This window comes from Plecotus auritus (assembly GCF_963455305.1).
Source record: "Plecotus auritus genome assembly, chromosome: 8".
Classification (NCBI taxonomy): Eukaryota; Metazoa; Chordata; class Mammalia; order Chiroptera; family Vespertilionidae; genus Plecotus; species Plecotus auritus.
Window position 1 is genome coordinate 58,520,426 of NC_137782.1, and position 25,731 is coordinate 58,546,156.

General features: G+C 46.8%; 1 protein-coding gene across 1 annotated transcript; it reads right to left on the reverse strand.

The window, feature by feature from the left end:
* Positions 1-4,458: 4,458 nt before the first annotated feature.
* LOC308256554 (lipopolysaccharide-binding protein-like) lies at positions 4,459-25,520 on the reverse strand (the record flags this gene model as incomplete). Its single annotated transcript, XM_080684891.1, has 14 exons — positions 4,459-4,610; positions 5,291-5,354; positions 6,204-6,249; positions 8,237-8,304; positions 10,776-10,946; positions 11,986-12,045; positions 13,850-14,026; positions 15,910-16,001; positions 17,047-17,110; positions 18,331-18,394; positions 20,888-21,043; positions 21,900-22,028; positions 24,620-24,734; positions 25,397-25,520. 14 exons carry the CDS (start codon positions 25,518-25,520, stop codon positions 4,459-4,461), a joined length of 1,482 nt encoding a protein of 493 aa, XP_080541017.1.
* Positions 25,521-25,731: the final 211 nt, after the last annotated feature.

The following is a 25,731-nucleotide window of genomic DNA, read 5'->3' on the forward strand; positions in this document are numbered from 1 at the left end:
GAACCTTTCAGTCTGCAGGCTGACACTCTATCCACTGAGCCAAACCGGTTAGGGCCTAGATCTCGTTTTCAGTCCTGGAGTGTTCTCACTCTCCTGAGGCTTGGCACGGGGGTTGTTTAAAGTGTTCAATTAGGACTAGGAGGTGAACAAAGGATGGTAGTTGGTTCAGATTTAGGACCCATGACAGTTGAGGTGTTGAGGAGCAGTCAGGCCAAGGCTTTGGAAGGGTGGCTGGTGACAGAGTAGACTAGAGAGACAGAAGCTGATGTCAGAGAAAGTGGGGTGTCTAGGAGTTCTGGGGCTTGGCTCATAAAAAATGGCCTGCTGTGTGACCAACTGTCCAAGTTTGCCTGGGATTTAGAGGGACTTGAATTGTTAAAACCAGGTAGGTCTCAGGCAAACTGGGACGAGTTAGTCGACTTATCTGGGGTGTAAAATACATGGTGTCAACTTGAGAGGACAGGTCACTGTGTGAAGGTGGAGCAGCTGCTGTTGGACCCTGGTGTCCTTGGGGTTGGGCTTTTTGGAGATTTTTGGTTTAAAATCAAAAACTGCCACAATGTAAGGATGTGCATGCATGAATTTTTTAATCCCTTTTACAGATGGAGGGTTCTGTACATGAGGATGTCCCAAAGGCCATGATGAAAGGCTTGAGTTAATTGTCCACTTTCTGCATTTGAAATGGAAACCACATTGGCTGGGCTGAGGCAGAATTCAGGCTGTCTAGCCTGCCTGAGTTTGGCACCTTGATGGCCTCTACTGCAGGGGCAGGCATTCTTCATGGCTGACATGTTCCACTCTGTCCCCAACCTGCTTTTTCTGCCTTCCCCTTCTCTTTAACACCTACCCAAGGCCCTGGCTGGGCCTGTGTTACTCAGTGGTTAGAGCAGGGGTGGGCAAACTTTTTGACTCAAGGGCCACAATGGGTTCTTAAACTGGACCGGAGGGCCGGAACAAAAACATGGATGGAGTGTTTGTGTGAACTAATATAAATTCAAAGTAAAGGAGCGGAGGGGAGAGCAAGAGAACCGGATAGAATAGCCGGATCCAGCCCGCAGGCTGTAGTTTGCCCATGGCTGGGTTAGAGTATAGGCCCACGCACCAAAGGGTTAAGGGTCTGATTCCCAGTCAAGGGCATATACCTGGATTGCAGGTTCTATCCCTGGCCCTGTTCCAGTCACGTGTGGGAGGCAACCAATCATTGTGTCTCACATTGGTGTTTCTACTCTACCTACCCCCTCCACTCTAAAAATAATGGAAAAATTATCCTCAGGTGAGGATAACCAAAAAGACCTACCCAAGGACTATCCTTTGACCCATTTTAGTCACTGGTTGTAGCTGCCTGAAAAGATGCCAAGAGAAGGAATCTGGGTCCACTTAAAAGTTGCGACTGGTTGGTAATGTCTGCTGCTATGACAGGCATGTCCCGTCAGATACCAGGTCATATTCCTACGAAGCAGGAGAGCATTACAACCAAAGGGGACCCAGGAACCAGGCGGAATGTTGAGGAGGTACAGTCACCGCCTGGGAATTGCAGGGTACTAGAGGCCTGGTGCAGCAGCTGGTGGGAGGTTCCAGAGCAGACTCGAGAGCCAGGAGTATGGAGAGATTGACAGATTGAAAGTTCATTTTAAAAAAGCAATTAATGAGCCAGAGACCATGTTAGAAATGGTGTGATGGTGAATAAAGACAGTTTGTGCCTTCAAGGGAATCACTGATAAGTATGTTTGTCATGTTGCTCACTTTTATATACACTAGAGGCCCGGTGCACAAAATTCGTGCATGGGGGGGTGTGTCCCTCAGCCCAGCCTGCACCCTCTCCAATCTCGGGCATCCCTCTCACAATCCAGGACTGCTGGATCCCAACTGCTCGCCTGCCTGCCTCCCTGATTGCCCCTATCCACTTCTGCCTGCCAGCCTGATCACCCCCTAACCCAGGGGTCCTCAAACTACGGCCCGCGGGCCACATGCGGCCCGCCGGGTGCCGCTGCCTGTCCTGCTTAGCAGCCGACTCATCCCGGGCCTGCAGTGCGCATAGGAATTCGTTCATAGTTTTTTTTTTAAACTATAGTCCGGCCCTCCAACAGTCTGAGGGACAGTGAACTGGCCCCCTGTTTAAAAAGTTTGAGGACCCTTGCCCTAACCACTCCCTGACAGCCTGATCGACACCTAACTGCTCCCCTGCCGGCCCAATTGCCCCTAACTTCCCTCCCTCACTGGCATGGTCACCCCTAACCGTCCTCCCCTGCAGGCCTGGTCACCCCTAACTGCCCTCCCCTGCTGGCCTGGTCGCCCCCAACTGCCCTCCCCTGCAGGCCTGGTCCCCCCCCCCCCAACTGCCCTCCCCTGCAGGCCTGGTTTTCCCCCAACTGCCCTCCCCTGCCAGCCCAGTCACCCCTAACTGCCCTCCCCTGCTGGCCTGATCACCCCCAATGCCCTCCCTTGCTGGCCTGGTCGCCCCCAACTGCCCTCCCCGGCCAGCCCGGTCACCCCTAACTGCTCTCCCCTGCAGGCCTGGTCCCCCCCCAACTGCCCTCCCCTACAGGCCTGGTTTCCCCCCAACTGCCCTCCCCTGCCAGCCCAGTCACCCCTAACTGCCCTCCTCTGCTGGCCTGATCACCCCCAATGCCCTCCCTTGCAGGCCTGGGCACCCCCAACTGCTCTCCCCTGCTGGCCTGATCGCCCACAACTGCCCTCCCCTGTAGGCCATCTTCTGGCAGCCATCTTTGACCACATGGGGGCGGCCATCCTGTGTGTTGGAGTGACAGTCACTTTGCATATTACTCTTTTATTAGATAGGATGGTCTTTTTGTTTCAGGTAGAACTCCTTTCAATACTTCTTATAATGTAGGTCTTGTAAATTCCCTCACCTTTTGTTTGTCCCATCTCAATAAATACACACCACGGGAGTAGCAAAAGCAAGGCTTTGAGCTCACTGTGTCTGACACTTGCTCCCTTAACCATGACATCATATGACAGGTACAACTAAGGTGTTCCACATGTTAACCTTGGGTAGGATGCTTTGGGCTGCGTGGTGACTGGACACAGCTCATGCTTCTTTTTCTTCACCAAGGTTTATTTTAGCACCAGACAGGTAAGGAGATGGGGCTTAGCTCCCCAGAGTAAAGCTGAGGACAGCTGTAAAGAACATTTAGGCATGGGGAGGAGGAGGAGGGAGCTGGGGAAGGCAGTCCTCAGGTGCCATAGGCTCTCTGGTGATTGGTGCCCATGGGGACAGGGACACTCATGGGAGAGGAAACGGAATGGTCACAGCCACTGGGACTCCACAGGGCAGGCAGGGCGAGTCCAGCTGTGGTGTGTCCACTCCTCCAGCCACAGGTGCTCCTCAGTCTTCAATCTAGTCAATGTTGGCCCCTACAAACAAGAAGTTCTGGAGAGAAGGCAAAAGGGCAGACAAGAAAAGCCATTATCTGAGTTGCATAGGAGCTTTCTGGAAGGGAAACTTTCATAGGGAGCAGCAAGTTATCAAAAACCCAGTCAGTGCAGAAACCAAGACCTTAGGCTTTTAAAAAAGGAGGTCTTTATAAAATTGTCCTTGTCCTAGCTGGTTTGGCTCAGTGGATAGAGCATCAGCCTGTGGACTGAAGGGTCCCGGGTTCGATTCTGGTCATGGGCACATGCCCAGGTTGCAGGCTCGAGCCCCAGTGTGGGGCATGCAGGAGGCAGCTGATCAATTATTTTCTCTCATCATTGATGTTTCTATCTCCTTCCCTGTCTCTGAAATCAATAAAAATATTTTTTAAAATAAAAATAAAACTGTCCTTATCAGCTGTTGGCCCCCAATAAATTATTTGCATATCCTAAGCTTCTGGTTTCTGGAAGACATCCATAACCACTCTCCTCCAAAATGTTTTCTCCCAGGAGAATAATGTATACTCAGGTGTTGCTTGAGTTTACTCCCCTCACATAATTTCTGAGAATGTAGTCCTGGATTACCTTAGAGTAAAAAATATGATCAATACATCTTTTTAAAAAGACCATGAACGGTGAAGACATTGCAAACTAGTACTTCTGGATTTATATCCAATTGTACTGTGATTGTCCCTGTCCCCTGCCCTGATACATTCCTACCACTAGAAGGCATGGTCAGTTTTTCTCCAGGACCATCCCTTGCTGCTGTGGGTAGGAGGGCTGGTCAGTGGCCCAGTGGGGACTCACTCCACCAAGGACATCCAGGGCTTCTTCAGGTGGCCTCTCCCCAACCCCAAAGTATTGCATCTAACCTGACGCCTTTGCACATTCTGCCATACATGGCTAAGGACCTTGCACATTGTAGATGTTCAATTACCGTTGGACCTGAATTATTGAGAACTGAGCTATTGTACATGATGCCCAGATTTCAGATCATCAAAACCGGCCATTTATACACCAAAATTCAAAACTTTTTTTTTCTATGAAAATTAGGTCTAGGATGTAAGTGGGAGTTAAGGACTCCCCTTAATATCCATCAACCCGAAAGCAGCCCTCCCAGGCGTTCTTAGGGCTCCCCACCAGGCCCCACTTCTCACTGACCTTGTGGATTTGGAGCTCCAAGCTGTTGAGGTAGGTGTCCCTGGGCAGAGGTAGTGGGAAGCCCTTCTCAAGCTTTGCTGGGAGATAAACAGCAGAGAGTGGGCTGGACAGAAAACACTGGGAGGTGTGGAGACACAGACATTGCATTTGCAGCTGACCAATGAGAGTGGGCCACTGAAATGGAGACTATTGGATTCAGGGCTGTGTGTTTTTTCGGGGAGGGGGGGATAGGGGAGTGGGTACACACAGGCAAATACTTGGGAAATGTAGCCTCTAGAAGTCTACAGCCTCCTGGGCTTCTATCCCTTCAAGAGCCTTTCCTCAATCATCACCCAAAATGGCCAGGGCTGGGCCGTGCAGTTTCTATCCAGGGACTCATCCCCAAGGACCACAGTCCTAACCTGGCTCAGGACCCATGGGTGTCAACTCCAGGTATTCTCCATGTGCTACCTGGAATGCTTCCTCTTCTTGGGTCTAACTCCTTGTGCTTTGGACTCAACTTAGCCCTCACCTCCTGGGGTGACCTCTAAGTCATGTTTAGTGCCTCCTCCTAGCTCCTGCAGCCCCCAGTGCTTCCTCCTGTTGTGGCATTTATCAACTTACACGTATGCCTTCCCCAGAAAGTATGACCTCTGAGGGATAGTACCCCAGCCAGCACAGAATACAGGCTCAATGTCTTAAATGAATGAACCATAAATGCTACAGAAAGGGTAGAATTCAGCCTTCACACGTGACAGTCAGTAGCAGCTATTCTTACCATTGAGAGAGGGAAATATGATGTAGGATGCATAGTAATTGAAGATGGATTCCAGCAACCCCACCTGGAACAGGAGGGGCCGGAGCAAAAGGATCAAATGAGTCCAAAAAAAGAACATCTGTCCCCACCTCTGGACACATCGACATGTCATTCCATTTACAAAATAAAGGTTGACTGTCCTATCACTACCACAGATAAACAACTCCCTGTTCGCAGTCCCCCCAAACTCCAAAATCTCTGAACTTCATTCTTCATAACTGTATGCAAGCTCATTTTAAAGCAAAATGACCACAGCAGTCATAGGGCTATCTACTTTGTGTGAATATTTTAAAATTTGGTGGCAGAAATAGTAATGTGTTTGATTATAGAGTGCTGCCCCAGATCCTGCTGGAATTGTTATATAATGTGGTGCATGCCCCATATTATCTCAAAAAGTCTCAATTTTGAAACCCATCAGGGATTGTGTGCCTGGGCCACCATTATTAAAATAATGAACATATGTTGAGAGCTTATTATGTGAGACATTTTGTCAAAGTGTCTTACTGAATTCATTGCCCCATTTTATATTACAGCCCCCATTTGAGGTAAATGCTATTATTCCCATTTTATAGTCAGGGAAACTGAGGCTTAGAAAGGGTGAGTGATTTGCTAAGGTCACACAGCTAGGAAATGGCAGAGCTGATCTAAGAGCGTAGATCTATCTCCCTTAAAACATCATACTCTCAATGTCCCTGTCCTGTCGCCCCTTGAGCCCTCAGGCAATGCCTCTCTCGTCTGGTTAACTTTCAGATGAGGTGTCTCATTTCCAGCAAGACTGCAGTGCGTCTTCTTCTGGGACCTTGTTACTTCTTGAACCCCATGATGCCCTGCTTGGACAAGACAGTCAAGAAATACTGAAGAGAAAACAACTCACATTGAAGAAATCGATGTTGGAGTGTTTCAGCTCCAATTTCAGCTTACTGTGTGGAGAAGAGAGAAGCATGGTCACTCCAGGCCTTGGCTAATACTTTTTCACACTTATGCTGTGGGGTGTGCAGTCCCTATGGGCAAGGGCATTTCAGAGCTGGGCACCCAACAGTTCCTCTGCAATTTAAGGCTTTAAGCATGCACTGTGATTTAAGAAGTGGCATTAAAAAAATAGTGTTATCTGAGCACTTTTGATAACTTGGAAGAAATTATGATGACATAAATATTAACTGGAGAAAGTGGAGTATAAAAAATAATGCACTGTATGTTTCCAGTTATATATAAATGTATAAAAAAAGACTGGAATGAAACATGAAACTATTAAGAGTAATAGTCTCTATGGAGCAAGATTATGAGTGATTTTTGTTTAAACTTTTTTAATTCTCTTTTTTTATCTTGCCATGAGCATGGATTATTTGTATAATATGGGAATAGACAATAAAAATGGAAAAGAGGCCCTGGCTGGTGTGGCTCAGTTGGTTGGGCATTGTCCCATGCACTGAAAGGTTGCCAGCTCGATTTTTGTGGGGCACATACAGGAGGCAGCCAATCGATATTTTGCTCTCACATTGATGTTTCTTTCTCCCCCTTTCTCTGGAGTTCAATTAAAATATATATATATTTAAAAAAAAAAAAAAAAAAACAGAAAAGAGAGGCACCACAAATGGTAATGGCAGGCAGCTGGCAGCCACTGGAGTTAAGGAAGGCAGAAGGACTCAGCACCTGGATTGCTGTCACTATAAAAGCTGAACACCAATTTCCCCATTGCTCCCTTTGGCTGCTGACCTGGTTCCCTTGTTCAGGAATTCTAATTACCCTCAACAGATCTCTGCTTTCTGCTCATGAGGCAGAGTAATTTTAATAATTCCAGAGTAAATTATTGGGTGAGATCCTCTGCTCACTTTGCTATCTCCTCAGACTAAGCTCTTGGCTGGCCTCCCTGATACTGCAGAGACCCCCCAAGCCAGGTCTATGCATACACTCAAATTCAGGGACCTCTAAAAGCTCACCATTAACTTATTTCTCTTTTTTAAAAAATGATATTTTTAATTGATTTCAGAGAAAGGGAAAAACATTGATGAGAGAAACATTGATTGGCTGCCTCCTGCATACCCCTTACTGGGGATCAAGCCCTCAACCCGGGCATGTGCCCTGATGGGGAATCCAACCTGCAACCTACTTGTGCATGGAACACTCTACCAATTGAGCCACACTGGCTGGACTAGCTTTTCTTTTTAAAGACCTCTTACGGAGATGTTCATTTGAATGGGGTTGGCATTCTATCAACCAACAGACACCTAAACCTGAGGCCAGGAATTTGTTCTGATGAATCCATTGCACCTGTACCTCAGCAGGGAGCAGCAGCCAGAGCAGCTAAGACATGGGGCACAGGTGAGAGCTCTGGACAGAGAGTACCACCAGGGCCAGTGCCAACCACTGGGGGGCAGTATAGTTTCTGCTGTCCAAAACCTGAACTCCATGATTAAATAAATACTTGCCTATTGATTGGGTACCTGAACAATGGAGCAGTAAGCAGTGGCTTGGGGCACCTTTAATCCTCCATCCAAAATCTGCACTTTCTGGTGTGTAATATTGACAGTTTTTCTCAATTTTGTATGTAAAGTCCTTGCAAATACAGCTCCAAGCCCCACCCTCTCCAACTGGACTATTGTTCCTAAGTACTCTCTTTGCAGAAGTTTCAGCTCCTTCACTGATGCCTATGAGGGGAAGTGAGGAGCCCATAGTGATGGGGAACCTGAAGGTGACCTCTGGTACCTGACAGCTTTTCTCGGCTTCTGGCTTTTCCCCTGAGGCATTGCCAATGTGCATTTTTCAGAGGGGCCAGATTAGAGAATGAGACAGCCCCAGTGGAGACTCCTGTTCCCAAGGGGTAGCTCCAGCCCTATCAGTGAACCAGTCTTGATGCTCTGACCACCCATTCCACACCCTCTGCTCACACCCACACCCATGGCCTCTTACCTTCCTGGGGTCAATGAGCCAAGGACCCTGCCGGAGCTCACACTGACAGTGGCGGAGATGTTAGTTCTCTGAAAGCAAAAGGACACCACCCAGATTCTCAGGCTATGTAGGCATTGTGTTGGCTCCCAGTCCAGAAGACAAATCTCTGGAAATAGAAACCACGGCCAGATGTGGGACTTAGGAGGAAAAGGCAGCTACTCAAGGATTATGAACTGAGGATGCAGGATGTTGGTGGCTCCACAGCTAACTTTAAGAAAGGTGAGCTAAGATTTCTGAGGTTTCCATCTTTTAAAAAAATTATTATTATTATTTTATTTGTTTATTTGAGGTGGGGGAGAGATAGAAAGAGACATTCATTTGTGTGTGTTTTTGCGTTAATCCTCACCCGAGGACATGTGTCCATTGATTTTTTTTGTAGAGCGTGAATAGGAGGGGAGAAACATCGACATGAGAAAAACACATCAACTGATTGTTTCCCGCATGCTGCTGGGGGTTGAGCCTGCAACCAAGGTACGTGCCCTTGGCTGGACTCAAACCTGGGACCCTTCAGTCCACAGGCTGATGCTCTATCTACTGAGCCAAACCGGCTAGGGCTGAGGTTTCAATCTTGATGGAAGCATCAAGAAGGGGGCGAATAAGCACTGTCTGGTGTGGCTCCATGGTTAGAGTGTTGCCCCTTGAATCCAAGGGTCTTGGGTTTGAATCCCAGTCAAGGGCATGTACCTAGATGGTGGGTTTGCTCACTGCCCCTGGTCAGTGCATGTGTGGAAAGCAACCAGTCGGTGTGTGAGTCTCTCTCTTTCTCTCTCTCTCTCTCTCTCTCTCCCTAACTCTCTTTGAAAAGCTGTGGGGAAAAAATATCCTCAGGTGAGGATTAACACACACACACACATACTCACAAAAAAGAGAGAGAAAAAAAATGAGGAATAAGCCCAAACTAGACTCAGAGTATTCAAATTGGGAGACTGTCTGCCCCTATAAGCATGACTTTGGAGCAGACTATCAAGGGAAGTTCAGAGAATATCTGAGCACTTGTCAGGTCCTGAGCCCTTGTCAGATATAAGATTTGCAAATGTTTTCTCTGTTTACGTGGGCTGTCTTTTCACTTTCTAGAATGGCGGTGTCCTTTGAACTACAAGCTTTTAATTCTGATGAACTCCAATTTACCTATTTTTTATTTTGTTGCTTGTGCTTTTGAGTTGATCTGAGAAGGCTCCGCCTAACCCAAGGTCATGAAAATTTATTGCTATATTTTTTTTCTGAGAGTTTTATAGTTTCAGCTCTCACAGTTAGGTCTATGATCCTTTGGAGTTCATTTTTTATTATGATGGTCTGACTTCATTCTTTTGCATGTGGATGTACAGTTGCCCCAGCACCCTTTCCTGCAAGTTTGTTCTTCCACATTTAATTGTGTTTGTTCCCTTGTTGAAAATCAATAGACTATAAATATGGGGAATTAATTCTGGATTCTTAATTCTATTCTATTGATATTTATATCTATCCTTGCACCAGTACCATACTATCTTGATTAATATAGCTTTATGGCACATTTTGAAATAGGAAAGTATGAGTTATGCAACTTTATTTTTCTTTTTCAAGATTGTTTTGGCTATTCTGGGCCCCTTGAATTTACATATGAATTTTGGAATCAGCATGTTATCTGGCAAAAATGCCAGCTGGGATTTTGATAGGGGTTATGTTGAGTCTATAAATCAATAGCAAGAGTATTGCTATTTTAAGAGTTCTTTAAATTTTATATCTTCTTTAAAAAGATAATTTGATGACTTTCATTTATAACAATTTAAATAGGGTTATGCTTTAAACAATTTTTTTTATAACCAACAGCAGCGAGAAAGCTAAAATTTTCAACTCAGCTGGAGTGAATGACTTTTAAAGTTTCTTGAAACTCTGATAATATTAACTACTAGAGGCCCAGTGCACAAAATTCATGCACTCGGGTGGGGAGGTGTCCCTCATCCCGGCCTGCACCCTCTTGCAGTCCAGTACCCCTCAGGGGATGTCTGACTGCCGGCTTAGGCCCGATTCCTGGGGATCGGGCCTAAGCTGGCAGTTGGACATCCCTCTCGCAATCCAGGATCCCTCACTCCTTACTGCTCAGCTTGCAGCTCCTTAGCACTGCTACGGAGGTGGGGGAGGCTCCCACCACCACCACTGCGCTTGCCAGCCGTGAGCCCAGCTTCTGGCTGAGCAGCACTCCCCCTGTAGGCATGCACTGACCACCAGGGGCCAGCTCCTGCATTGAGTGTCTGTCTCCTGGTGATTAGTGCATATCATAGCAACTGGTCGTTCTGGTTGTTCCACCATAACGGTCACTTAAGCTATTATATATATAGATATAGATGCCCTTGGGAAGCCTGGCCATTCAGATCAGAATTGCAAGGCCCACTTATACCTCCAGTGGAAATAAATAGCCTCTAGCATCTATCAGCTGTGCAGTCTCCTAGTCTTTCAGCTGAGGGAGGGGCTTACACCCATGGCAAACATAACCCTTTGCTGCCCCAGCCAGAATCAGACTTACCGCCCTGAGTTGGAAGAGTGGCTTGCGGTTAGAAGAATTGGGCAGCAGGGCAAATGCCTGGATGTTCATCACTGGCATGAAGGTAACATTTTCAGGGGTGAACATCAAGAATGGAGCTGATTCAGGTGATATCTCAAGTTCTAGCTCTGTATTGGGGTACAACCTGGCCAGCTGTAGAAAGAGGGCAGAGACTCAAGAGAGAGCAGAACACAAATGGAGGGACTCTGGTTCAATCTCTAATGGCCTGATATCAGCAGTGGAAATATCACAGGATGGAGAAACTTGTATTTTCCAGAACTCCTTTTCAATAGATGGCTATTGTGGTTGGAAAGGGCACTCTGATAAAGAGTGTGAGATGGGTGAGACACCCCAATGGGCATGTTCCAATAATAATAGATGGTTGCCTAGCTGTTGTGGCTCAGTAGTTGACTCTCAACTTATGGACTAAGAGATCACGGTTCAATTCCTGGCCAGGGCACATGCCCGGGTCATGAACTCGATCTCCAGTGTGGGGCATGCAGGAGGCAGCTGATCAATGATTCTCTCTTATCATTGATGTTTCTATCTCTCTCTCTCCCTCTCCCTTCCTCTCTGAAATCAATGAACATATTTTTTTTAAAAAAAAAGAATGATTGTCACTATACTTCCTTCTATGCTGGCCAACTTGTTTTAACTAGTGTGCAAGTTTGGGGCTGAGCTGAATTGCCTGATTCAAGAGAGGGAAGGCTGAGTGCTCTTCTTTACTCTGCTCCTGCCTCCTTTCAGCTATGCTCTACATAAACATCAAGCAAATATCAATTATTAGCCTGCTCAACATGCCCCATTTGTGCCTTGGAAGGATTCTGTACATTGTAATGGTTGAGTGCTGTTGTCTCCCATTGATACAATTCAGTGGGGCAGGTACTATTGCTGTCCCTCTTTGACAAATGAGGAAACTAAGACCCAACAAGAGTGAGTTCCAAAGATAGAAAATAGCAGACTCAGGATTAAAACACAGGCAGTCTGAATCCAGATCCTCCATATTTATGCCATAAGGAATCAGAATGATGGGAATTTTATACAAAAGAAATGAACAATTTTTATCTTTACCCAGTGTTCTAATAGGTAAGCTGTTTGGAGAAAGTCTATGCATAGCTCAAATACAAACTCCACTTTGGCCTAGGTCAAGGGGCTTGCCTTGTCCTCTATGATGAGTAGGCAGCGGTCTTACCTGAGGAATCACAGCCCCTAGTGATTTGGTGTGCAAGTGAATTGGAAAGTCCAGAGGACTCTGCAGCAGAAGAAGCAGGAAGTTGCTTAAGAAGCAGGATATCATGGTGGTAAAGGGTGTGGCCTCAGAGGCCAGACAGCTTGGGTTCCACCATTCTTTAGCTGAGTGATTGCTGAGAAACACGGTTAGGTTCTGTATCTGTAAAATGGGGTGATAATAATGACACTTGCTGTACAGGCTGTGCAAGGATTAAATGAGATAGTATGCAGAGAAAGCATGAAGTGCAGTACCTGGAACGTACTAAATAGTACTTAATAAATGTCTGTTATTGTTATTTATTATTTTTCAGGATGATCCCCTAAACGGCCAATGAGGACTGATCACCACCACAATCTGGATTTAGTGAGCTTCCAGATATAGCTTCCCCCAAAATCTGTTTCTCACCACCTCTCATCTTTCTCTACCCACCTCATGACTTGCTGATCTTTCAGCTTGTTATGGGGAACCCTGCCTACACCTGTTCTTAGCCAACCTTCCTTCATCTCTCCTCCCTCAAGATCCCCACTCTTTACATGGACAGCTCCTGTGGCACTTATCACTGCATAGGCTCTGGAGCTGTGCTGCTCAGAACTACCTTCAAGGGGGTCAGCAGAGAGGAGGGGAGCTGGCTGCCACTGCCTCACAATCAGGCCCCAAAGCATTCACACCTGAGGCATGCTCTGCCAGGCAGCTCCCAGCCCTTGCGGAGCATGACTGGAGTGGTAGAGCTGGAGAATTTTGTCAGATCACTGCCAGGATTCGAAGTGGTAGTATAAGCAAGAGACCAACAGGAAAGGGCACTCCCCCACCCCCATTGTCCATTTTCCCCTGTGGCATGGCATCTTCGAGGGTCAGATGTACCGATGCAGCTGGGCTAGGGGATCATCTTATTGCCAAGGGATCCCTGAACAAAAGGCCCCTGCTGTTCTGTGGACTCAGGGGGCAGAGGTGGAGGAGACAGGGAGGAGGTGAAGTAGGAAAGTACTGAGACTGAAGAAAACTGTCTTCGAGACCTCCGGGAAGGGGTCTCATTGGAGGCACATGAACAGTGTCTTGGCTGACGTGTCCCCTCCTCCCCCATCCATAAGGAGACCTCTGAACGGAAGTGTCTGGAGTAGGAATGCTGATATGCCAGTCTTGGGTGGGAGTGGGGCAGGGCTTGAGCTCCTTCTAGAGACTGACAAGCACTGGCCCTGCCCCAGGTCTGGTCTGGCCTGTGTAATCGGGGTCAGATGTGAAAGAGCACAGGTAGGATTTTGGCCTGGAGCCCACTCCTCACACTCTGATGATGTGTGTGATCCTCCTCCAATCAGCAAGCTTTGCTCTTGCACTCCCACCAGCTTGGCTGCGACTTTCCAGAGCTATGCAGTAGCATGTCGACCCTGCTGCCTTCCCTCTCTGTTCAAGGTGTGAGTACCACATCACATCGCAGTCTGAGGGCTCTCCCACCTCCTCCTCCTTCTCTCTTTGATCCCTCACAGGCGTTTCCCTAATAAGACTCTTATAAGTCTAATGCTATCTGGGCATCTACTGCTCGGAGAACCTGTTCTGACACACCAGAGTCTGTCTTATTTTTGTAAATCCCTGCCAATAATAGCTAGCATGTATTGTGCGACAGACACAAGCTCTTTACAATCTCTCATAGAACCCCTGGGAGTCCATGTGCACAGACAGGGAAACTGAGGCACAGCCTGGCTTGGCACTCATGTTGGGCAGGCTCCAAATTCCACATTCTTCCCCTAGCTTCCTAGGACATCCAGAGAGGGTCTATAGTCCCACTTGGTGCTCTCTCCTGGACCCCCAGCCTCCTCCATCCCCTACTCACGTCCTCATTTCGGATGGTGAAGTTCATGTGCCCAGCCTGGTGGTAAACCCGGCTGGCCGTGTTGAAGACATATTGGGAAACTGCAAAGTAGGCCATACGGTCATGCTCCTGGGGCAGCCTAATGGGAGGAGCATCGAAGGAAACTGGGGAGCGCTGGCTTCGGCTAAAGAATTCACCCTGGAGACAGAAGGACATATCAGTCACCCAGGGTTCCTTCCAGAGAGGCTGTCAGGCAGAGACATCCAAAGCCTGCCTGGGGGAGGCCTCCTGTGCCTGGGAGGTGGCTGGGGGAGGGGGGCAGTTTCTCTCCAGAATGTGGGGTCAGGGGTCCTGAAAGATTCCCTCTGGCCCCACAACATCTAGGTTCTGACAGCTGCCTGAAATCCCTCTTTTGGTGGGGAGGTACGTCCTGTGTTCACTTGGGCTCAGGACACAGGACAGGAGGCCCAGCGGTGGTGAAAAGCATGGACTCTGGAGCTTAACAGTATGGGTTTGAGTCCTGGTCTGCCACTTACTGGCTCTGCAACTTTAGGCAAGTCACTAACTGCCTGTGCCTCAACTTCATCACAAAATGGGGATGATGCTAAAAGTTTTTACTTCATGGAGGTAATATGAAATTTAAAGCAGTTAATATTGAACAGTATCTGGGACAGTAAGAAGCACATACATGTTAGTTAAATAAATGAAATTGGAGGGCGTGGCACTCCAGGGCAGCTACAGGGGAGTTGTGGAAGAGACCACTATGAAGAGGGGGTGTCCTAGTTTCCTGTGGCTGCTGTAATAAATTACCTTAATCTTAGTAGCTTACATCAGCACAAATTTATTCCCTTGCATTTCTGGAGGTCAGAAGCCTAAGCTCAAGATGTTATGGCTGGGCTCCTTCTAGAGGCTTCAAGGGCGAATCTGCTTCCTTGTCTTTTCTACCTTCCAGAGTCCACCTGCATTCCTTGGGCTGTGGTCCCTCCATCGCATCACCTCTTGCTTCACTCCAACTCTCACTTTCATTGTCACATTGCCTTCTGTCCTTATCTACTACCTCCCTTCTATAAGGATCCCAGTGATTACAACAGGCCAGGATAATCTTGTCATCAACACCCTTAATTTAATCACACCTACACAATCCCTTCTGCCAGGTAAGGGAACATTTTTTTTTTTTTAATGCTCACCCAAAGATATTTTTCCATTGATTTTAGAGAGAGTGGAAGAGAGAGAAAGACAGAGAGAAACATCAATGTGAGAGAGACAGATTGATTGGTTGCCTTCTGCATGTGCCCTGACCAGAGCCCAGGCCAGGGAGGAGCCTGCAACTGAGGTACGTGCCCTTGACCAGAATCGAACCTGGGACCCTTCGGTCTTCAGGCCAATGCTCTATCCACTGAGCCAAACTGGCTAGGGCTGTAAGGTAGCATTTACAGATTTCAAGGTATAGGACATGCCCATTGGCCCCCTCCAGCCTGCCCCTGCCCCACACCCCAGGCCTTCACCATCCTATTGTCTGTGTCCATGGGTTATGCATATATGCATATATGGTCTTTTGTTGATTACCTCCCACCCACCCACCCTCCCCTGCCTTTCCTCCAAGATTCCGCACTCTGTTCCAGGACATGGACATTTTAGAGAGCCATTCTTCAGTCTACGATAGGCGTGGGCAGATAGTAATAACAATGCTACCCTATATGTGTTAGGTGCCAGGCACTTGCTAAGCACTTTATACACATCTCACTTAATTCCTATGGCAACTTTATGGGGAAGACTATTATTATTCCAATTTAATAGAGAGGTTAATTCTTACAAGGTTCCCCACCACATAAGTGATAGAGCCAGGATTCAAGCTCAGCTCTCTCTGGACTACAGACAGATTCACCACGTTGGTTCAGAAACCTTGTTTTAGGTTTTGCTCTGCAGTGCTGAGTATCACATCTGCCCACTGTGGGCCCTGGTCAAGGATGTGGAGTGACAGGCAGGTGGACTGGAGAGGGAGGGTAGGAGCTGACACTGAAAGGTACAGCTGATTTCCTGCCAGTTCTCAGCTCCAAGACCCTTTACCCACAACCCCTTACCTTGAAGGGCGTGTCCAGGCCTTGGGAGGTCACCTGGGGAGCTCCTACTAAACTGTAGTCAATGCCAGCAACCTGGTCAATCATCAAGGCGACTATGGAGTGGGAAAGAGGCAGCATTATGAACAGTGGCTAAACACAATTGTGCAAATTCTATACTGGGAGCTCCTTTCACATGGACTGTAGCCTTTGATGAATGGAAATGGGCTGGGGCATATCCATGTATCTTCAGTCACAGAGAGAGTACTTCATTCATTCATTTATTGATTAATTCATTAATTTAGTATTTACTGAGCCTAAGTTCAGAGGAGGAAATAATCAAATAGTCAAGGAAATAAATGTTCAATTGCTAGTATGTTAGATGTTAGGTAGAAGTCCATAGGATGATTCCAGCCATATAACAGGAGTTAAATTGGGGGTAAAGTGACTTGCACGGGGAGTCAGGGAAAACTTCCCAGAGGAGGTGTTGCTTTGGCTGAGATCTGAAGGAACAGCAGGTGTTTACTGGGTGAAGGGGGGTAAATGTGGAGGAAGGCACTGGCAGAGGGAATGATATGTGCAGAGATCTCGCAGTGTTATGGAGCACCATACAGCAGCGGGATGAATAGGGACCAAAGTGGCTGGCTGAGTTGGGGAGGGGAGCAAGGTAAAGCTGGAGACAGTGCTGTGGTGGACTGGGCCAGACCATGCAAGGCCTTGTCCCCCACAGCTGGCCCATTATTCTGAGAGTCGGAGAAGTCTTTGATAGATTTCTAGAAGAGAGGGAGACCTGACCTGATGTGTGATTGTAGAAGGTACCTGTGTCAGCCAGAGGGTCAGGGCTAGGAGGGTCCCAGCCCTGCACAGGGAGGTCAGAGCACCCCTGTTTTGTAAAAGCAAACACATGATCCTCCCATATATTCTAATTTTCTGTCCACCTTGTGCTCCCAGCAGGTTTGTGAGTCACCACCCTTAGTCACCTTACTCCCCCACCCCTGGAGAACAGACCCCCCAAGAGGTGGTCATCCCATATCTAACTCTGTAAGATGGAGAGATGCCTAATGGGGAAAATTCTCCCAGGGCTCTTGAGGGGGTGGTGGTTCCAGGGGTACTGGGTGCCATGGCATCTGATGGCACCCGAGAAGTGAGGGGGCTCCTAACCTGGCAGAGTCCGGAGATAGGGCTCCAGGTGTGAGGATGTTGATGTCCTGACGATTTTGCAGATCTGCCGAGAAAGTGGGTGAGAAAGTCAGGCGAGTCCTTCCTTCTCCCTCCTCCCGCCCCCTCCACTCTAGGAACCGTGTGTTATATCCCCACCTTGTAGGTAGATATGTGAGGGGAGGAAGAGAGTATGGTGAAAAGGGAGAAGAGACCACTACCCCCATCAACACCTGGTCACTGTCCCACTTGGGCTGGCCTCGCAGACAGATGGGCCCAATTTTAGTTCCTGGAACCCTGTTACAAGTGGATGGTGGTCAAGTCAGCACTGCCCTAGGGTCTACCACTCTCATGGTTTTCTGGCAGCTGAGTGGCCAGCAATGCAGTACATAAATGCTTATATTAGAAAGCAGAGGGACAAAGTAGAAGAGCTTCTAGGTACAAGAGGCAACTCTTGAATTAGAGGCTACACCACCCCATTCTCCAGCCCCTTTGCCTCCTTTTCCTAATGGGGTTTCTATCATCAGCGAATCTGTCAAGGAGCATGGTGCCTGGTCTGTAGGCAGTACTAACTATGGCCACCAGAGGGCTTCAAAGTAAAGCCAGATGGAGGGTCTGCTCCAGAATTGTAGTCCTCAGTAGGCCAATTTACTCCTCTGTAAGCTATGAATTACAGCTTGGGAGATCCCAGAAGCCCTTAGTCTTGTGATTTCCTAATTCCAGCTATTCCTACTCCATCTCTGATGCTCCAGGATGTGTGTTGATTTGTCCAAATATACACAAGGGTAAATGTAAGAGGTACCTCTTTGCCTCCAAGGCCAAGGCCTTTTCCAGAGGTGAGAAATACTGAGGGTTCTCAATATGATGCCTTTTTTTGGAGTGGGTAGTCTTATTTAAGAAACATTTTCCTGTCCTCAAGATGAGATAGATATCCTAGGTTTATCCTCTAAAAAGTTTTAGATTTGTTTTGGCATTTAAATCCTTAGACCATTGGGAATTGATTTTTGTGAATGGTGTGAGGCAGGGATCCAAAGCCACTTCTCCATATCTCTCTAATATTATCTACAACTAGATATCAAACACTGTCTGTTTCAAATGCCAATTTAGATATGTGATCATTCACTCTGGGGAAAGCCTTGAGGTTTGCCTTTGCACCACAAATGAGTTAAGGTTTTTTTTAAAGTAAATTCAAATGATAACCTACTTAAAAGACAAGACTGTTTCCAAATATCAAATATGCACCTATCAATGATTTTTAATGGAAAAATCTACTTATTCTTTCTTTACCTCTTGTTTCAAGATATCTTTTAACTCGTTTTCAATTCTTTCATGGAAGAGGTTCAGGAGCCAGCTGAAGAAAAGAGGAAAGAGGGTCAGGATCCACTTTATGATGAACTGAGATTTCCAACAAGAGGGCTACCCATAGATGTGACCTTCCCCATGTTATCCCAAGAAGATCACAGCCAAGTGAATTTAATCCAAGGGAGGGTGACCCTTGGATACTGACATACTCCCACCTCTCAGATGGGCAAAAAGCTAAATCTTTGATAATAGGCTGTGTTGACGGTGATGGGGGGAAATAGCCACTAACTAGCAAACTATGGCAAGGGCAATTTGTTAGTATATATTAAAAAGACAAAATGCACATACCATTTAAAAATTTATCCTATAACTTATTTGTCCAGATGCCAAATGATATTATGCACAAGGTTATCCTTTGCAGCATTGTTTGTAGTATAGTAGCGAAAGACTGGAAGAAAACCCCTTACACTAAAAAGAGAAGTCTATCAATAGAGGACTAATTATTACATTTTAGTGTCTTCATATAATGGAGTACTTTGAAAAGGAAGCTCTTATGTTCAGGTGTGGAAGAGCTTACAAAGACATAGTGAAGTAAGGCGAGCTAGGGATATAGCACTCTCTATAGCATGCTACCAAATGTGTTAACATAAAGTGGTAAAATATCTACGTGTTCAGGCATAGACTCTCAGGAATGAGACATTAGACACTTAATATTGGTTGCCCTGGTAAAGAGAGTTGGTTGGTTTCATTCTGTACCCTTTGCACTTTTTGAATTTTGAACTATGCAAATGAACTCAGACGCATTTACATTTTTAAAGGTATGATAAGGAGAGTAAGACCTATTCTTTGTACCCTGCAAAGTCCACCACACAACTTATCTGGCCCCTTAGTTGTTCACTCGTTCCTTCATTTGGCAAACGTGCACTGAGCCCCTTCTACCTACGCAGGTAGGTGTTGAGGGACATTGCTGAATAACCTCATGGTGCTCAGGCTGTGAGTCTAACCCACTTCGGGTAAAGCTGCCCACCGAGAGCCCCTCCCAACCACAGACACCACTCTGTGAGAATCATGGCCCCGAACAGAGCTTCTCACATTGTTCTCTCCTGGGGGTGAGGGTGAGAGGTTGTGGGAAATAAGTGAACTGCGTTAGTGGAATTACTTCCAGTAAAAAATTTTCTCCCATAAAGTTTTCTTGATGGTTCGATGCTTGCTGATTGAATGATTAGTGGTATGTATTAGGAATGTATGTGCATTGTAAGTTGATATGGTAACATCAGACACAAGTGCTTCCTGGGGTTCTGCAGGTAGCATCCTGGGGGCTGATGTACAGATTCATCTCTCAAGCCTTCTTGCTCTCTGGCTTCTAGTTGTTTAGGCCAAAGGCGGACACAGGGAGGAAAGAGAGAGGAGTTGGGATGTTTACACTAGGTCCCTCTGCCTGCTGTCCCAGAGCTCTTCTGCAAGGTTCCAGATCTTTCCAGGCTCTGGAAACACCCTTCCCTCCCTCTCACCTTCAACCCTAGGGGGTAATAGCTCCCTGCTGCTGCTAGTCTCCAGTGAATATTCTCTTCATTAGATTCTTGTCAGCTAAGCCTTTTGAGTTGCCCTCTGTTTCCTGCCAGGGTCTGAGTGATGCAGTGCAACCAAAACAGAGTGGGAGACAGTCACCATCATTCATTCGATATTCACTGAGCATGTGCTCCAGGCACATAGCTTTGAGATGCTGGATTTTTTAAGCAAATTCAAATGGTAACCTACTAAAGGCAGTCTTGCCAAGAGGTGAGCAAACTTTCTTAAAGGGCCAGATAGTAAATATTTTTGGCATGGCATGCTGCATGGTCTCTGTGGCAACTACTCAACTCTGCTAACGTAGTGCTAAAGCAGGCAGAACAAAGGCAAACAAATGAGCGTGGCTCTGTTCCAATGAAACTTCATCTACAAACACAGGTGGCCTGCTGGATTGGGCCCACAGACTACAGTTCACTGACCTCTGATCTTTTGTTTTTTAATCCTCACCCAAGGATATTTTTCCCATTGATCTTTAGAAAGAGAGAGTGGAAGGGAGAGAGAGAGAGAAACATTGATGTGAGAGAAACACATCAACTGGTCGCCTCTCGCATGTGCCCTGACAGGGACTGGGAATCGAACCCACGACCCTTCAGTCCGTGGGCTGATGCTCTAACCACTGAGCACACTAGCCAGGGCTGACCTCTGATTTTTTTTAATTGATTTTTTACAAAGAGGAAGGGAGAGAGAGAGTTAGAAATATCGATGAGAGAGAAACATCCATCAGCTGCCTCCTGCACACCTCCTACTGGGGATGTGCCCTCAACCAAGGTACATGCCCTTGACCGGAATTGAACCTGGGACCTTTCAGTCCGCAGGCTGATGCTCTATCCACTGAGCCAAACCGGTTTTGGCCTTACCTCTGATTTTGATGAATCTTAAATCTTGCTCTTCTGCTCCATCAGGGACATCCTGTGGGCAAGCTGGATGCTGAGGCAGTTCTGACAACTTCCAGCAAGTGTATGGGGTGACTTACCTTAGGTTTCCAGAAATGTGAATGCTGACGTGGCCAATGGAGTTGCTGCAGTGGGCCACAGAGGCAGTGGGTCGTCCAGACCCGTCCTTGCCCAAGTTCAGATAAATCGAGATGGAAACACCATCCACACTCAGATCAAAAGTACCCTGTAGGGTGCTGGTTCAGAGAAATGGGAACCAAATAGTGAATAATCAGTCACCTCCAGAAAGAGGCACCAGAAGAATGCAGACCCAGGCTTATCTCTTAGCTCCCCGTTAACCAGCTGCGCATCCTGCCAGAGCCCTGGTGACCTAAAAATCAAAAGGCCTTTCAAGGCGAGAGGCAACAAGCATTTATTTGAGGTCAATAACAATAGCTACTCAAGAAGCATTGGTAAGGCAGAAGCCCAAGTAATGTTTCAATCAGGAGACAAAGGCAATGGGTATTTATGAGAAAGGGAAGGGGAACAATGATTTGATAGAAGGAAGGCATTTCTATTACTGAAGATATAACATAGTGATATTAATTTAAATGCTGTTTTTAATTTTAACTCCAGGAGTCATCAGTCCAGTAGTCATACATTTACTGTCTTGTTATCTTTGCAAACAGTTCTTTGGGGCACAAGATTGTTTTAGGCTCGGTGCAAAGGTTATTTTGCCCTGTTTTAATATTCCAAAGGTTTGAGACATAAGACATGCAAGGCAGTTCCTCTGGCATGGCAGCTCCGGCTCTATTTTCAAGTGGATCCATATATATTATTTTGACAGCCACTTCTTACCATTAACTAAGACAGCCAGTGTTTACTGAGTATTTGCTATGCGCCAGGCACACTGACATCTGCTATCTTATTTAATCCACAAATGCATCTGGGTTGGGTTATAATTAACCCTATTTTACAGATAATGAAACTGAGGCTTAGAGGTAATCAGATCTGGGCCCTTTATAGTTTGGACGTTTAAGAATCCAGAAATGGAAGTCCAGAGTAGAACCCTTGCCCAGAGCTGAGAGACATTCTAACCCAAGTACTACTTACATGAAAGCCTTTTCCACCTTCCAGTTCCCTCTGATAGACACATAGTTATTGGACAGGGAGGTTCTGACACCCCTCCCTGGGAGTAGGCTCAGATCGGAGTTTCGGATTTGGAAGCTACGGATTCTCAGGCTAGGGAAGGAAGGCAGACTATTAAATCCAGGAAAACTAGGGCCACATCCGTCCTCTGAATGAACCCCCAGAATCCTCTCCAGCCTCTCACACTCTCTTTCTGTTATTGACTTAAACCACAGAGGACAACCAAACCATTGCATCCACATCCTGCAAGGTCTGCATGGGCTTTCCCTCCTCCAGGAAGATTTCCCTCGAGACCAAAGACCTTCCTTTGTGTGTGACACCACCTCCAATAGCGGCTCCTCCCCTTTAACTTCTGTCGTGCTCACTGGGCCGTCACCACTGCGAGGACCTGTGAGCTGGCTTGGCATTATGTGTCCTGTCTCCAGGAGGCAGCTTCCTCTCTCTGCTCCCCACACTTTAAATACAAATAAGGGCTCACAATTTAGGTCTGAGATCACGCCCTGGCGATCTGTGGGCCAAACATATGATCAATATGCTGCAGCTATGCTTTTCCTATAGTGTTCTTAACAATTTGAATCAGTTGCCAACATTTTAAAATGAGGACATTTCCTCGTAAACATATGAAGAAAAACAAAACTAAACTAAAATTCTAGTTTCTCTTGAAAAAAGTCAAAAGCCCTGGCCAGTGCAGCTCCTTTGGAGCATTGTTCTGTGCACTGAAGGGTTGTGGTTTCAATTCCTGGTCAGGGCACATACCCGGGTTGTGTATTCAATCCCCGGTTGAGGTGCCTGTGGGAGGCAATAGATAGATGCTTCTCTCACACATTGCTGTTTCTCTCCATCTTTCTCTCTCCCTCTGCCTCCCTCTCTCTTCCTCATTCTTCCTCTCTCTCAAATCAATTAAAGAAAAGAAAAAGTTAAAAGGCAATGTTCTTATTTCCTTACAGCATCAATTAACTACAGTGCATAGCAGCTGCCCCCTTTAAATGGGGCAGATGCCCTCCAGACAAACATTGTACTTATAATTTGCCTATTTGCTCTCAGGTTCATTCTCTTTCTCTTGCTCTGACTTACAGTGGATGTGACTGACCTCTGAAAACTACATTTCCCAGGATCCTTTGCAACTGACTTCTAGTTAGGATTGGCTTCTGACAAGCTCTTAACTCCTACTTTGAAGCCCTAGCTACTGTGTTCTGTTGATACCTTCCCTCTTTTTGTCTTGCCTGCTCTGGGTTTAATAACTTTTTGTTGTTGCTAATTTCTGAGTTGCTTCATCATTCCCTATTTGGCTTTTCAGCTCTTCTATTAAATTCCCTCCATTGAAGTTCCTTCCCTCTTTCCCGCTGATCCCCACTGCATATAGTCACTCTGCCTGGAATACTCATCTACATTACCCACTCCCCTGTGGCCACTGGAGTTTATGACTGTTGCCAGATCGATACTTAGGAGTTCCCTCATGGAACATTCATTGAGATCCTGCTCTGTTTGACGTGGCTGTAGGCACAGAGGCCACAGAGATTCAAAACTCAGTCCCTGCCCTCGAAAAGCTCATAACTGGTGGCAGATCTGGATGTGTTAACAGACCATAGTAACCTACTGTGGAAACCAGATGTAAGAGGTGGTTTAGGGATAGGGAAGGGGCATTGACCTCTAAATGGCATGGCCTGGACGTGTGTGTGTGTGTGTGTGTGTGTGTGTGTGTGTGTGCAAATTTCAAATAGCTCTCCTTTGCCCACTGTATTCAGGAAATTGTCTCCAGGAAGGATTCCAAGAGGAGCCTTTTCTATCAGTATCCCCAAGGGCTGACTCTGGACACTGAGGAGGCTGAGGAAGAAAAATCCATGCAACTAAAGAGTGGATGAAAAAAAGAGAAAGGAGCCCAGATGGCATGGCTCAGTGGTTGACCTATGAACAAGGAGGCCACGGTTCAATTCCTGGTCAGGGCACACCCCAGGGTTTTGGGCTTGGTCCCCATCCCACCGCACCCTCACCTCCCCGCTCCCCCTCCCATGCAGGAGGCAGCCAATCAATGATTTTCTCTCATCATTGATGTTTCTGTCTCTCCTTCCCCCTCCCTTCCTCTCTGAGATCAATAAAAACACATTGAGAGAGAGAGAGAGAGAGAGAGAGAGAGAGAGAGAGAGAAGTGAGGACTCTAATACTGAATATGTGAAAGTTGGAGGGAGAATAAGGTCAGTTAAGTCTTTTGGGGAGAGAGATGAGGAATCAAAACTTGTTCACCAGGGACCAGGAGGCCCCCTGCTTTATTCCTCACTGGGGATATGTGTGGATGCTGTCTTCAAGAGATGGTATGCAAATAAAATGTGAATAGGTTCCAGAAAGACTCTAAGTCCTTGCTTACAGACCTCCACCAGGCTTTGGAGGGATGGATGGTATGTCTCAAGCAGGTTCCTAATCTGGGCAATCAGGAGAGTGCCAGGGATTCCTGGTAGAGAGGAAATCCAGGGCCAGTCCCTGCCGCGCTAGTGAAAGATTTCAAAGGGTTTCTCTCCCATCCTGAAGATTCAGGAAACACAGCACTTTCCAGATGCCCAATAAGAGCTGTCTATGGTCCTTCTGCCTCTAGTTCAAGTGATGATCCCATGTTTATCTCCCTTCCCCTTGACCTTATGCCCCTATTTTTCCTCCTCCATTGCCCCTGTGGTAAAGAATGGAGACCTCACCTCTTAAACTCGTATCTCACACTTCCCACCCAACCGACTTGGAAGCTTCCTGATAAATCAGGCACGTTGATGGTGGACAGTTCCTTCTTCAGGGTGGCCATTCCATATTGGCGGGCTGGGGGCAAATAGAGGGAGTTAGCTCCTTCAGTGGGAGGTACCAAGCATAATGGTTGAGTGGCTAGGTTTTGGAATCACAAAAGGACTGGGATTTAATGCAAGATTTGCCACTTACTGTTGGTATATTCCCAAGAAAGTCCCTTAAATTCCATGAACCTCAGTTTCCCCACATATAATAATAATAATAATATCAACCTGAGCCTGAGAATTAAATTAGATCATTAACTCAAAGTGTTAGGTAAATGGCAATCATTGTTATTTACTCATTCAACCAGATCGTGGAAGCAATGATGGAATACAATAGGACGTTTGAGGAATCATTTTCCACAGTTTGGCCAAACCTTAGGGTTTTTCACCATTGATTGGACCACATGTCAACAATGCAGATTCCTAGGCCCAACATCAGTCAATCTTGGGTGAATCTCCAGAATTGTGTCTCAGCAATGCTATGTGGGGGCTCCACAGACCACCCAGGAAAAAAATGCTGATCTAGTCCTACCCTTAACCTTTGATAATTCAAGATGAGGAAACTGAAGTCCAGAGGGTGACATAGCCAAGGTTTCTAAGCCGGGCAGGGCACAACCTGAGATTTCAAAAATCCTGGTTACATCACTTTGATGAGCAACAGTGAGCACCAGAGGAATGATCAAACCCACTTACCATATTCCAGGCCTTTTCTGGTGATCCTGACCACAAACCCAGGATTAGAAGCTCCTTCTCCAAGCCTGGAGACCTCTGCTAGCAGCAGTAGGGCCACTACCACACAGTATGGTCTGGTCATCATCTTGTCCTCAGCTTCTTCCTGGGCAGAGGTTGGTCAGAGTCTCTTTGTAGGAGCCTCTCTTACTGAAGGTGACAGCAGAGGCTGAGGTGCTTATAAACCCAGGGGCCAGATGGGGAACTGAGCCAGCTGGGAATGAGAGCAGGGAGGGGTCAAGGCTTTGGGGCAGCCCAAATTTCAGCAACTTGAGATGGGGAGAGGTTGTGGTTTAATT